Source organism: Lynx canadensis, chromosome Y (genome assembly GCF_007474595.2).
Source record: "Lynx canadensis isolate LIC74 chromosome Y, mLynCan4.pri.v2, whole genome shotgun sequence".
In the NCBI taxonomy this organism is placed as follows: Eukaryota; Metazoa; Chordata; class Mammalia; order Carnivora; family Felidae; genus Lynx; species Lynx canadensis.
In genome coordinates, this window is record NC_050200.1 from 861,845 (window position 1) to 876,527 (window position 14,683).

At 42.8% G+C, this 14,683-nt stretch overlaps 1 protein-coding gene and 1 pseudogene across 2 annotated transcripts in view; one reads left to right on the top strand and one right to left on the bottom strand.

Moving 5' to 3' along the window:
* The window catches only part of LOC115508046, a 150,046-nt pseudogene that overhangs the window by 13,879 nt on the left and 121,484 nt on the right, over positions 1–14,683 (bottom strand).
* LOC115508048 (oral-facial-digital syndrome 1 protein-like) overlaps positions 12,512–14,683 on the top strand; it is a 36,888-nt gene continuing 34,716 nt past the window's right edge. The window contains exons 1-2 of one of the 2 annotated variants that reach the window (XM_032592297.2): positions 12,512–12,721; positions 13,074–13,172. In XM_032592297.2, coding sequence (XP_032448188.1) covers positions 13,080–13,172 — 93 coding nt within the window. In that variant the 5' untranslated portion in view covers positions 12,512–12,721; positions 13,074–13,079. The remainder of the gene's footprint in view (positions 12,722–13,073; positions 13,173–14,683) is intronic. The other variant, XM_032592299.2, reaches the window with a different exon arrangement.

Sequence of the window (14,683 nt, forward strand, 5' to 3'; positions counted from 1 at the left end):
GGACGAAGTAACGTTTTTTTCACCTGTGAAAAATTCCCTAGTTGAAGTTACAACATCCTAGACGGTCATGTTTTAAGACATTATATGGTCTAATTTTAAAACATTATTGAGGGTGTGGGAGAGGGACAGAAAGAGAGAATCCCAAGCAGGCTCTGCACTGTCAGCACAGGGCCTGATGTGGGGCTTGAACTCATGAACCCGTGAGACCATGATGTGAGCTGAAATCAAGAGTTGGATGTTTAGCTGACTGAGCCACCCAAGCGCCCCGAGGATGTTCCTCGTCTTAAGAGAAAACCTTTACATTCTGTGAAAACGTAAGCTTTCCCCTATTGTATACTAACACCCTGACACCAGTTCTGTCACAATACCAGTGGCTTATGGGCAGTGAAATGTGAAGTAGAAAAGTCCTGTGTACTGTCCGAGGATGCTGAGAAGTCACTGCCATTAGACCAGCAACCAGGAAGGGCTGACATGATGGAGAAGTAAAAGAACACTTCTCAGACTCAGGTGGAGCCTGAGCAGAGCACATCAAGCATCTCTCTACATACATGGAAAATGTGGGCAACAGTGAAGCATCCCAATAAATGAGGACATCAGACTTGTGTGTTTTCTTTGGGGCATTAACATAGATTATAGGTCTACTCCTGACATAGTTCTGCTCAGTGGAGTGCCTAGCATGTTCTTGTCATCCCATTGCTCTTGTCTTCCTGAACCTTCAGTGACATCACCTACTACCACATCTAAGTTTTGCTGGCTCTTCAGCTTTCCTATCAGCCACTGGTCTTCCCCGTGACCCAGTCCTGGTTCTGGCTTATCCACATGCCCAGCACTGCTTTTCTCCATTTGTGGCCCATGTGCTTTCCTAGTGCAGCTCACACCTGAGGTAGCATCCGCTCCCACGCTTGTGGCTACAGTTGCTCTTGAGCTCCTTCAAAGACACAGCCACACAATCTGACACCGGACTACAGTAACCCTCTCCCACAGGGCTTCTGCTCCTTGTCCCCATCTCAGCCTCACAGCATGGAGGAAAGGACCATGGTGTACAAAGTGCTCTACAACCCCCTGCTGAAAAGGCGTTGTGGCAGTTCCCTGCATTATTTGCTAATTAAGGGTGGGGCAAACTACACACAGCAAGTCCCCATTCTCTGTCTCCGTCTCTGATGGGGTCTCTCTGGTGAGGACCGCAGACCACACTTCCGCATTTCCAGGGGAGTACCTCTTTCTGCTCCCACAGCTATGGCACCTAGTTTGAGGCAATCTGAGTTCTATAAAATGGGTAAGATAGTTTGTAAACTTTCACTAGGGGAAAGAGGACCAAAACAGTAGCAGTGGCAGGGTAAGTAGTGCTTACAAGACTCCACACTCTTGGACAAACATCTTTATTTAAGAAACCAAATAAAAAGATGGGGTAAAAAATCATGGTACCAGCTTCACACAAGGATATGAGACCAAACAGAAGTACTTGCCCAAGTTACTCAGGATGGAACAATATTCTGTAGGTGTTCACAATCTGGACAGAACCAATGTGGTTACAGTATCTGTATTTAAGTGGACACTTACCAGTTTACAGTAAGATCCCACTTATCACAGCAGAGCCCTCCCCTCCCCCTTGGTGTACAGCCTAAAAAGTAAACAACACAAACATTAATGTAATACAAACTTTGTTTGTTAACAATTTTTTTTTTATTTAAAAAAAAATTTTTTTTTCAACATTTTATTTATTTTTGGGACAGAGAGAGACAGAGCATGAATGGGGGAGGGGCAGAGAGAGAGGGAGACACAGAATCTGAAACAGGCCCCAGGCTCTGAGCCAGCAGCCCAGAGCCCGACGCGGGGCTCGAACTCACGGACCGCGAGATCGTGACCTGGCTGAAGTCGGACGCTTAACCGACTGCGCCACCCAGGCGCCCCTGTTTGTTAACAATTTGACAATCGTAATTTCTTACTAGTCTATCAACCAGTTCACTTGTTAGTTTACTGTCTGAGGGAAAGGCAATATAAGAACATAACCTGTCCCTTTGATCCTGACCTCCCATTTTACAGACCTGGATCCAGGCTTCTGGATTTATAGCACAATCACTATTCCCAGTCTTTGACTGAGGCAGGCATGTGCCATTTGGCACCGTAAAAATTGTTTGCTTCAGCTTCCTGGGCAGTGCTATGCATGCTACCTATGTGGTTTCATAACAACATCTCTAGATGTATTAAAGCCCACATACGTGGGCTGTCAACTTCATTCCCTACTGCAGAAACTGAGTTTTAAATGTGTCTACCAAATCTTGAGAACAACATTTGGTTCAGGATTGTGACATCAAAATCAAGTTATCTGAATGAGTAAAGTCAAAATCTTATTCTTAATTTTTAGAATAAAGATATTTTCAAGGTTATAAGAAGTGTATAAATAACACTGCTCACAAGCAAATACTGATCTATTGATAATCATAAGAAACTGAATGCTCTGTTTTGAAATATTAAGGAATTTCATTAGGTTTACATAAATTTAGGCTACAGGTAAAACTTTCCCAGGCTATTCACTCAAGTTACTTACAATGTACACATTCCTGGGAATCCCCCATTGTACTGACATTGTTTATATCCAAATTTTTCTCAAGTTAAAAATTTTTAACTCAAGTTAAAAGGTGTTTCTTCCCAAGAAACAACTTTTCTGTCAAATGCACTTGATTAAATAGGAAAATGGGGTTCAAAAGATGGATTCATTGTGAACTAGGAAAGAAGGTATTGGTAAGCTTGTCAAAGTAAAAAGTCTGACAAATCATAGATCTCTAGAAGGAAATCATTTTAATGTTTTATATTAAATCATCAAAGACATCCAAAACAAAAGTCTAAGGATCACGTTTTTAAGCTGCATGAAAATGTTCCATTGTTAAACAGTAACGTCCCCTTGAGGAAATTTTTGTCTTGGGGTTTTAGTTTTGAGAAGTAATTATGGCAAGCTAACGGTGGTACGATAAGTGTTGCCTATATAAGCTAAACAAACTTTCAGGATTCACCCTGTGTGTGAAATACTAATCTTCTCACATTAATTATAAATATACGGATTAATCTGTAAGGCCCTTTGGCTAAATAAAACTAAAATCTACCATATGCTCACAGTTAAAAAAAAAAGAAGTTATACCCCAATGCTATTAGGTTACTCTTATGCAGTAATTTTTTTAACCATCGGTTTTTAAAACTTTCCTTTGACACGTGGCTAAGTGATCAGTTTCTCAAAGAGTGTAATGAGTATATCACAATATAGGTGAAAAAATTGTTAAATGGAATCACTAATAAGGAAAAGGAGTTAACTAGTTTTTATAGCTTAATTCACTTGATGTTGTCCATCTTTATTAAGAGGGCTAAATATTCTTATTTGCTATTTCTGACTAGGAATATTAATGGTGCTGATATGCAAAAAAATCCTGTTTAAGTATAGAACATATAAATTACTAGGAACATACTGGTAGCAGTGCACTTTAACCACCAATGTCTTATTAGTATTTTATTTTTTCTAGTTAAGGCTCAAGAAATACAAGTGGCATCACTCTCCTTGAGCGACTGTTTGGTAAACTTTCCAACAGTTTATGATCTATAGTCATTGCATTGTAACTTACTTGTAAAGAAGATAGAGAACATTTTAGATTAAAATTATGAATAAATTTCCCTATGTAACCTGCTTTCTTCTCTTTTTAGGGTTCCCTAATGAAATCAACACTATGTGCCAAAAGGGGGAAACTGAAACCAATTTAAAAATAACAAGTCCTCTCCTGTACATATTAGCCTGTCAGGGAAGATGTGCTCAATAGGGAAGTTACCAGGACTACCTCTGACAGGGGCAGAGCTAGTCTGAGATGAAAACCACATTATGTCAAGGAGGTACCGCAACAGGCCAGTTTCCAGTCACAGTTGCAATCCCTTTCTACAATCAGATTTGAAAAGTAATAGAACATACCATAATTAATAATCTTAGAAATAAAAAATACTCAGCTGATAGGATATCCTTCCACTTAGTCACATGCATTGTATTTTGTGATGGAAAAATAATAACTTGGGTCTGAAGTTAGGTTAGTTTTATCTTAAAGAAAACATAAATTTTTAAAGTTAGAAAATAACTACAAAATAAAATCAAATCAACCTTATGGTTCAGATTAATCTCAGTTTTATAGGAGACTTGGTTTTAAAATTATCCATTCACAAATGTGGGGTTTTTTCCTGGTAAAAAAAAATAAAAGTAGCTCCCTAAATGGCAATTTCCACCTGACACTCTGAAGTCCCCAGACTCATAGTCTGGAATTTAGGTCCCATGTTGTTCAGGTTTGTTACCCCAACCTTCAGAGATCTTCGTTAAAAAAGTAAGGATATGATCTGCAGTAACAAAAGTTGAAATAAACCACTCATTGAACTTGTCCAGTTTTCAAGTACATGTTGTTCGACAGCCACATGTTCTCGTCTATGAGGTCAAGAGCAGCAGGAGCTATGAACTGGTTCAGGTGACGATGATCATCCTAGACGACATTGTGAATAGTAGCATATTAACATTTCCAGACAGCATTGAGAACGCCACCATTTCATTGTGTAAATTCTACGCACAGTTTTCTAAGGGGTGGGTGGGGTGCATTTTCTGCTTTTACTTCATTTATTTCTGTCATGGGATTTACAAAAGATCTTAAGTGTTTTCACATCACAATCTGATTTTTAACTTGGTATCTAAAAATTAACAAATGAAACAGCCAACTAATAAATGAAATGTACTCAACAAACTATACAGATTAAGTTTGTAATTTCGCAAGAAGGAAGTTACCAAATTCAGTAACCACTGAAGAATGTGAAGAAAGAGTCAGTTAAAAAAAAAAAAGATTCTATTTTAAAGACATTCACGTTTTTAGAGAAGACATGAAAAAATACCTAAGTGTCCTTTATGGATAAAGAACAGCAGTTTAGGTAGGCTGGAGCTGAAGAAGTGAAGGAGAGCTACAGAGAAGTGACCTTGGCGTGGGTCTCAGGGTCAGCTGGGGTTGGGGGACATAGGGCTGCACTGGAACATGAGACAGCTGAGGTGACACTCTTGAAGGCCTAGCACAGGCCTCTTTTAGGTGAATGGAGCTCACCTGACAAGGGACCTGGGAGAGGCAGGAGGCCATGCTCAATCCTGGCTGTGAGCAGTCACCTGTCTCAGCAGCAGAATACAGTCTTATCAGAGTGGAGTGTCCTTTTTGTGGGCATCACCAGAGGAGGTGGTACTGTCCCACCATGGTGCAGAGTGGGAATTCTCAACCTGGAATAGTTTTACTCCTGTGAAATTCTCTATTTCCAAAAAGAAATTTTGCTGAAGTCCTAACCTCCCCACCCCCAGTACCTCAGAATGTGGGCCATATTTGGAAAGGCAGTCACTGCAGATGTGGTCAGTGGGGGGTGGGGAGGGTGGGGTGAGGTTAGAGACAGCTCAGGGGGTTTAGAGACAGATAAGCACATAGGGAGAAGGCCATATGAAGACAAGAGTTCTGCTGCCACAAGCCAAGGAGCTACCAGAAGCTAGGACAGAGGCCTGGAACAGGTCTTCCCTAGCACGTTGAGAGGACGCTGGCCATGCCTACACCTTGTTCTCAGACTTCTAGCCTCCAGACCAGTGAGGCCATGAGCTTCTGTTACTCTAGGCCACCTGGTTTGTGGTGCTCTGTTATGTGGGACCTGGGAGAGGCAACCTAATATTACCTGCTTGCTGTAGACACTGTTCCTGCGACTGGGCTGGGGGAGGGCTTCCAGTTGCCTTGGAATCCCCCCTCCCCCCGTCGCACAGCTCAGCATATCACCATGATGAAGCGAATTTACTCCTTAGGGAAAGAGATTATTTTGTGCCTGGCTTACAGCTGTGTTTTCCGTCACTTTACATGGATGATCAATCACGAGACTAGAAGAAAAATGTAAAAGAAAAATGCTCTGCCTACCACAAGGCCACAAAACTATGTAAGCAGCCGAGTGCCACACGGCAACCATTGCTACAGACACTTCAACAGGAAGTTGTAATGAGCAATGCACTCATATGGATGTGGGAAAAATAGTGGGGCAACAAACCACCTGACAGAGAACACAAATTTCTACATATTTTAGTGGCAAGATTTAAATAGTTAAAAAAGCATCATACACTGGACATTATGCATGACAATTCATTCCAAAATTCAATTCTTGTCTTGAAGGCCATGAAAGCTTATTTTGGAACTTGGGAGAAACACAGCATAACTTGCCAGCAGTTTATTAGCAACATGGACGAGTACAGAAAGATGAGAGGGACCCAGGGATTCTCAAGACTGTAGGTTTACTATGAATGGCAACATGTTCCCTTCTGAACCAAGCTTGTTTTTTTGGAGGCATTACTGGCAACATGGAAGTTGGGTGGCATCACCAGGGAGGACAGCATGTGGGCACCAGTCAGTAGGTGTTGCAGAAGGTCACTGAAAACTGCTCTAGTCTCAGAGGCAGCAGGAGGACACGGAGGCAAGGGTCCTTCAACCCTCCCAGGTGTAAATGGATCTACTATGTAGATTACTAATGGACCTAGCAGAGACCCAGGACATCCTGCTAGTCTGTGCCAAGTGTGTGTTGGATTTAAGGGTGAATAAATGACTCAGAGGATGGTCCCTTGCTGGCTTCTATCACCCTGTGGGACTGCAGAGCAAGCCTCATTTAACTGTGACGGATTCCAGCTACCTCCTCTGTTCAGATCTCCCCCCTGCTGTAAAATCACACCACACCTTACAATTACAACAGCATAACAACACTTTATTGTTTATGTTCCGTATGCACTTTGGATTCTGCTTTTCCAGCTGACAAAAACTCCATTTCAAAAACTGGATTATTGTGGTGGCCAAAAATTACAAAGTAAATGCTTCCAGACATTGTCTTCAATATAAAACTCCTAATTAAATGAAAATAACACACATTTTTAGTACTTCATACTGAAAACCAAAAATGTATAACAAGAAGTCTAAAATTCAATTTTTTACTTAAACCTGACATTGTAGAAGAGAACACTAAGCTTGTCATGTTTTCCAGTATACTGCCATAGACATTTGGCTTTCTGACTATACAAATTACATGCTGTGATATGTCCTGTAGAATCCAGTACTTGAATTTTCATAAGGAAACTGGAAGACCTCTAATACAAAATCATAATAATAACATCCTCATGACCTGAAAGTTTCGAATATTCAGAGTAAGGTGAGCCAAACTTGGAATGGACCAGTTAGCATTATTAACACTAACAATGGGAGAAATGAATAAAGGGTGATTTTGTCCTCTTCTTATCTGAAGTATGTATGCTACAAATCTAAGTCTGTAAATGCAAGAGCCTAGGTTATGCCTCCTCCTGCAATATTCAGAAGAAAGGAAGACATGTGGCCCCTGGCTGGCTCAGTCCATGGAGTGTGCAACTCCTGATGTTGCAGTTGGGAGTTCAAGCCCCAGGTTGAGTATAGAGATAACTTAAAAATAAAATCTTTAAAAAAAAAATAAGAAATGAAGACACAGTTTTATATTCTAGAAAAGATGAAAGAAATCATAATCCAAAAAGAAAGACATCTGAGACATTAAGAAGTCTTAGAACTAGGGTTAACAGGTTTGCTGAAGAAATAAAATGAAGAGAATGTGGGGGGAAGCAGTTGCAGGGGAGGATCCATGCTTCTGTGGCTTTTAGCACAATCAAAATCTGCACAGATGGACAGATGGGTGGAAGGATTTCTGTATGTACTTTTAGCACAGGGTCTTTGGAATCAGACAAAACTAGATTCAGGTCTAGCTCTGCCACTTAATAATGTGACCATAAATAATAATAATAATGTGTCCTTAAATTCCCAACGTCTGTTTCCTCCTGGTGGGAGAGACAGAACGATAATAGGTCCCTTAAACAGACCTTGAGGATTACACAACCTAATGCATGTGAAGTATCGGGCACAATGTCTGGCTCATGGGAGATGCTCAGCAAATGTGATCTAGAACAACATGGAGGAGCATATGCACAGGGAGGTGTGCTGACACGGCCTCCACCTGGAGCAGCAATCTGGTTACCTGAGAGTAGAGTCTCATGGACAAATGTCAGAGCCTAGGGCTAATTGAGCCACACTGAGAGTTCTGCTCATTCATACAGAACATCTGAAACATATTTCCTAATGAGCACAACCTTTTGTTAAGGAAATCAAAGCACAGCTGGCACTTTTACCTCTGGACTTGGAAGGCCCATGAGTGGAAGACAAGGCAGATGGAACTTTCTTTTGGCACACTGAGGTCAATGGGATTTCAATGGGGCAGGAGTTGGTACACCGCAGCCTGCATGCCAAATCTAGCCTTGTCCATCCTTTTATTATGGTCTAAGGCTGCCTTTGGACAACTGAATGGCACAGTGGGACAGGTGCGACAGAGAGCATCTGACCCTTTACAGAAAAAGTCTTAGTGGGAAGATGAGAAAAAGACCCAAACAGTAACAGTAACAAACACAAGCAGTAATGCTATAAAAGCTATGTAGAACCAGGAGAATCAGCACTGATTCTCAAAAGAAAGAAATTCTCAAGGGGAAGGGGGATGGGAGCTGGAAATGTCAACAAAGTCGACAATGATCTCATTAATTGCAATAGGTTTCACGGCTAGAGTGTGCCAAGGGAAGTGCTTAATTTCTTCACTACAAACACTTAAGCAGCAGCAGCACACTATACACATAGAAGGAAGCTAAGCCTCATTCCTATACCTGCAGAGTGTCCGTACAGGGTGAGGATAAACAGAAAGGGGACCGAAGGAACCATAACCACATAAAGGTTATGTTGCAAACCGTCCTGCTGGGCAGAACTTGAACTGCCAAGAATCTGATTTCACAGCAACTGAAGGAGTACTGTAACTACTGGATTCTACAGGGAAAGCTGGAAGGTTACTCCTTTAATATTTGAGGCTTATCATGCTCAGGTGGTAGGCAAAGGGAGATGCACTTTAGAAGTCTGTGCTGTCTGATACACTCAAGTTTCTGGTAGGGGAGGTGGATGTTCTATATCTGCACCGTCCGATGTGGTAGCCGCTGGTGGCTACTGTGTCTGCAAGACTGAATCTGGAACTTCATTTAATTTTAATTAATTTAAATAGCCGCATGTGGTTAGTGGCTACTGTATTGGACAGTGTAGCTCTAGAACAGTGATTTGAAACTTTTTTTAAGCTTTGCAACCTCTTCCACCTTCCCTCCATCCACAAAGCAAGTATTACTTAGAACTACAGTATGTAATACAAATAAAGCAACTGGCTGTGTGTGTGTGGGTGTCTGCTCGATTTTCCCATCACCCAAAACAGGGGCCCTTCAAGCATCTCAAGGACGACTAGGTCTCGAGGTATGGAGGAAAGGCTACACACAACTTGGCAATGGATTAAACTGGGGAACTGAGGAAGCAGCAAGAATCAAGGATGTTTCCAAATGCCTGACTGAGATGATCAAGCAGAATATCAAGATGAGTCTATTTGCCAAGAAAGGAAATAAGAAAGGGAAAAACGAGGGATGAAACAACACATCAATTCTGAACACGTGGTGGTAGTCAGAACAGCATGCCCTACGGTTTCTATATCCTAATCTCAAAAACTTGTGAGTGCTAATGTATGGGCAGAGGGGAATGAAAGCTGCAGGTGGAACTGAGGGCGCTCGTCAGCTGATTTCAAGATCGGGAAAGGATCCTGGATGAGCCAGGTGCACCCAATATAACTAAAATGATCTTTAAAAGTGGAAGAGAGAGGCCCATGAGAAAGGTCAGAAGGAAGGTCACAAAGACGCCACGCTGGCGTGGCTGAAGATGGAAGAAAGAGCCAGGAGCCAAAGAACACGTGCGGCCTCAAGAAGTTGGAAAGCACAAAGAGAGCCACACTTCCTGCCAGCCTCCAGAGGGGAGCACAGCCTTGAGAATACCTAGATTCCAGCCTAGGGAGGCCTATGCTGGACTTCTATGCTGCTACGGAACTGTAAGAGAATAAATTCACGTTGTTTAAGCCGCTCAACTGGTGAGGATTTGTTTGGTAGCAGAAAACAAATGTCAAGGCTGAAAAGCCTGCAGGAATGAGAAAAAAGAAAATACTCAAAGTGCTAGCAAGAAAGTCTCTATAGGGAGACTGAGGACAAAGGGAGTTCGTTTACCATGGGACAAAGCTTTCAAAGAACTGTGGGAAAGGCCCAAAGGAGGGGAATGGGAGACCGGGGGACTGGGGTGCCTCAAGGGGAAGCTACTTGGGGCAACTTGGGGATGATAATCTAGAGAACAGAGGCTGTTTTTGTCTCCCAGCACACATCCCTCATGCTTGCAGCAGAGCCTGGCACATAGTAAGGGCTCCACGCCTGCAGAGGGGAACTGCGTGGATGGGGGCAACAGCTGAGATGGGGTCAGGTAAAGCTAAAACACAAGAACAAGAGGCAGGCTGGGATTAACTAGACTCAATGCAGAAAGGAACCTTCTTAAAGTTCTAGTGCTGAGGCCTTCATGGCCTAGAGGCCTAACCGAAGTCTGGTCAAATGATTTTTGCACCTTTGTGTGAAGCTGAAGTTGAGACACTTGTGAAGAAACCCTCCATGACCAGAGACTGGACTCTCACCGGGGGTAAAAACAGCAGCTGTCACTGATGGCTATGGTGACCTGAGCTGCTTTTGAGACGGACAACTAAAATTAACGTAGTGATAACAAAAAGCTCTGGACTACCCTGAACTGAGACAGGGTGTATACATGATGTAAGAACTAGGGCATGAATGGGGTGCCTGGCTGGCTTGGTTGGAGCAGCAAACAACTCTTGATCTCAGGGATGTGAGTTCAAGTACAACACTAGGTGTAGAGATTATTTAAACCTTCCTAGTTAGTGGCCTCCAACCCTTTTTTATAAACATAAAAATGATACCACAAATCTGTGAGGCTAGCATTAGAAGTGCAAAAGTGCAAAATGAATGGAAATGTGTCAAAGAAGAAAAACAAATGCCACCTTACACTACAATCAGGAAAAACCAGGGGAGAAAGGTCACCTGGCACATAATAACAGAAGACACAGATCTGCTGAACTCCAATTTTCTCAAAGAGCATGATTTTCAACCTTTTTTTTTTTTGACAATGTGCCTGTGCACAGAGGAAGGGCACAGAGAGAATCTTAAGCAGGCCACTTGCCCTGTGCAGAGCCTGACCTCTGGTGTGGGGCTCCACCTCATGACTCTGAGATGATAACCTGCTACCCTGGTGCCCCAAAGAGCATGATTTTTTTAATTAAAAAAACTTTTTAGAGGCTGCCAGGTGGCCCAGTCAGCTAAACCTCCAACTTTTGATTTTGGCTCACGTCATGATCTCATGGTTTCATGAGTTCACATCAGGGTCTGTGCTGACAGTGTGGAGCCTGCTAGGGATTCTCTCTCCATAAATAAATAAGAAATAAATAAATAAATAAATAAATAAATAAATAAATAAATAAATAAATAAATAAATAAATGAAAAAATAAAAATATTTCTGAACTGTGTTGGAAGGAAATGCTCTGGAAAAAAGAGCTAGTGAAGGAACTAAGGATATTTAAGCTGAGGTGGGGAGGGGAAGAACTTTCTGGGGGTGGGGAGTGAGAAACAGCAGGATCTTACCATCAAATATAATACATGCTCTCTAAAAGAAAAGAGATTCGACTAGGGATGGCAAATGGGTCACTATTGGTGAGCTGGTTCTCATTAACCAGTAGTGACTGCCAGGACCTGGTGCTGATTTAACATGGAGACAAGAAAGCTCTAGCAGGAGAGACAGCTGTAATCAATGATCCATATCTTCTGTGGGTTTGGGAAAGGGCAGTACCCTACTTGAGTGCCACGTATTTAACTCTGGACTAGACAGACCTTCCAAATAGCTCCAGAGCCGAGCCTTGGGCTGCTCCTTTGAGGTCACGTAGAAACTCCTTTGGATCAATGTTACTGAGCAATTCCTAACAATTAAAATAGAGATACCACGCTGCCGGTGAGAGGACTAAACTCTTCCTTTAACAGGACAGTGCCCACGATTAATTTTCCAGCTCCAAATGACAACCGTATCGTTAACAACAAAACAAAACCCGGTTTGCTGAATGAACCTAGTGAAAGGCAAGACAAAGCCAAGCTCCTGAGCTGGCCGACGCCTGCCGGCCTAAACGCGATATGCCCTGGCCGGGTGGCCTGTGATAAACTCAGCCGACCCAGGGCTGACCAGATCCGTCCCGGCTGCCCACCCCCGCGCGGGGTGAAGACACTGGGCCAAGACCCGCGTCACGCGGGACCCGAAACGTCCTTTGGAGCTCCGGCACCTACCTGTTCCATCTCCTACCCACCCGGCGAAGCCGACTACGGAAACGCCACCTCAGCTCCCGCTACACACCCGTCAGTGCCCTGCAGCATCTTTGGGAACGCCCTGGGAAATCCTCGCGAGACTCGCCGCTGAGCTCTCACGAGAAGTCGGAGGAGCTTCCGGGCAGAGGAGCGCGCGGCAAAACGCGTGCTCCTTGATTCACCCGGTAACTGCCGTTTGGTCTGGCGGCGTCCGGGAGGGGTGGGATCAGCGCTGGGCTCCACGAACTCCCGTCGTACCTTGTTTTCTCTCGTAGCCTCACTACCGGTCCCCGCCCTCCAGTTGCGTGGGAAAGTCACGCGTGGACCGCGACCCCGCCCACCCGTGAGAACCGGGGAGAGAGGAAGTGCGTCTCTGCTGGTTTAGAGTCGAAAGCAAAGTAAAAAGTTCAGCTGTCTTGTTCTTCTTGGCTGCCCCCTCCAGGCAGGGAATGGGCTCAGAAGGCAGGGATTCCCCTCGTCCTGAGCCTGCAGCTGGGGCTGGCTGTCAACTCGGGCCGAGACAGCACGGGCGGAGGGGCGGGGGTTCGGGCGAAGCCGGCACCTGATGTTTCAGGTACATACACTGCCTCCTCCTCGGGACCGGCGGAAAAGGGGTCTCTTGTTTGCTTTCCTTATAGCTCCTTTCATTCCCCCTCCTACCCGCTTGTCCTCTTAGGATTTTTCGGGAGGCCACTTGTCTGTTCTCAGAAATTCATACGCCAGATAACCCATAACCATTCTTTCTTCCAGTTCGCCATGCCCCCCACATCTGACGTGTTGAGTCAGGATGAACTGCGAAAAAAGCTATACCAGATGTTTAAGGATCGGGGTGTACTGGACACGCTCAAGGTATCCCTTTTAGGCATGTCTGTCACATAACTTTTCCAAGTGTAATCTGTAGCAGGTAGTTCCCATTTAAATACATCCAGATATTGGGTCTTAAAAATAGGACATAGATTGTATTGGTGAATTACATTTTTCTGCTCCTGTAAAACTCTTTGTTCTGGAACAGAAGTCTTGAAAATAGTTTAGAGTTTGAGTCGTCTTAAAAGAGCATATTCAAATAATAGGTTTAACAGACTGATATTAAGGTAGTACGGGTAACTTTATAAAATGAACACATTTTAGTAAAGTTGGAATTGGTTTATAAACCTAGCTTGCATGTCCTGAATTAATAATAAGTGGTTTTGTAATAGTACTCACTCTTGAATGAGGGATATTGACACCATACAGGAAACATTAAGTGTACTCCTTACCATAGAATAATTTGGGGAATAAGAAATTTCTTCCTTAAAATGGATTGAAATGTATCAATATTTGGGCAGCAAATATTAGTACACATTGTATGAACAGCAAGGAGTAGGATTAGCTCATGTTTTAATTATTGTATACATTTCAAAAGCGTATTTTATATTGAAAATGTCAAATTAAGGAAAAGTGATCTTTTTAAAAAATTTCCTCCCTCTTTGTTTTGGTAATTTAAACATTTCATCTGAAAAATTAAAAAAAAAAAACATGGAGAAAAAAAAGACATGGAGAAATGTCATCTGTAGTACAACAACTAATTCGCAATTGTGTATCTTTTTTTTTTTCTTTTAAGATTTTATTTTTAAGTAATCTCCATATCCCTTGCAGGGTTCAGACCCACAAACCAGAGTCCCACCCTCTGATTGAGCCAGCCAGGCACCCCTCCCTTTCAATATCATATGGTGAACATATTTCTGTATCCTTTAAAGTCCCTGAAATCCTTATTTTCAGTGACACCAGGCTTGTCTGTGAATGTGTAACAATAGTAGGCCCCTGTTGAAAATTTACATTATACCCAGGTCTATACACATTCCTTCAATTTTATGTCTCGTTTTTTGCCAAGGATAGGTTAAGTGGCATTACTGACCCAAAAGCATGACCGTTTTTAAGGCTCTTGGTATATGGGTCTTGTTCTAGAAAGATTGTAATAGTATATATTCCACCAGCAATTTGATAATGCTTATCTCTCCAATGTTATGACATTTTTTAAGCATTAGAAAACCCTATTTTTTAAAAACTTTTTTTAACGTATATTTATTTTTGAGAGAAAGAACATCAGCGGGAGGGGGGCAGAAAGAGAGGGAAACAGAATCCAAAACAGGCTCCAGGCTCTGAGCCTTCAGCACAGAGCCGGATTTGGGGCTCAAACCTGAGAAAGGAAGATCATGACCTGAACCAGAGTCAGACGCCCAATCGCCTGAGCCACCAAAGCGCCCCAGAAAATCCTCATCTTAATATTCTTTTGATTGTTAATGAGGTTGCACATATTTCTGGGTATTCATGTGTTTTCTGTGAGTTGGCAACTCATGTTCCTTGCCCATCACCCCCCACCC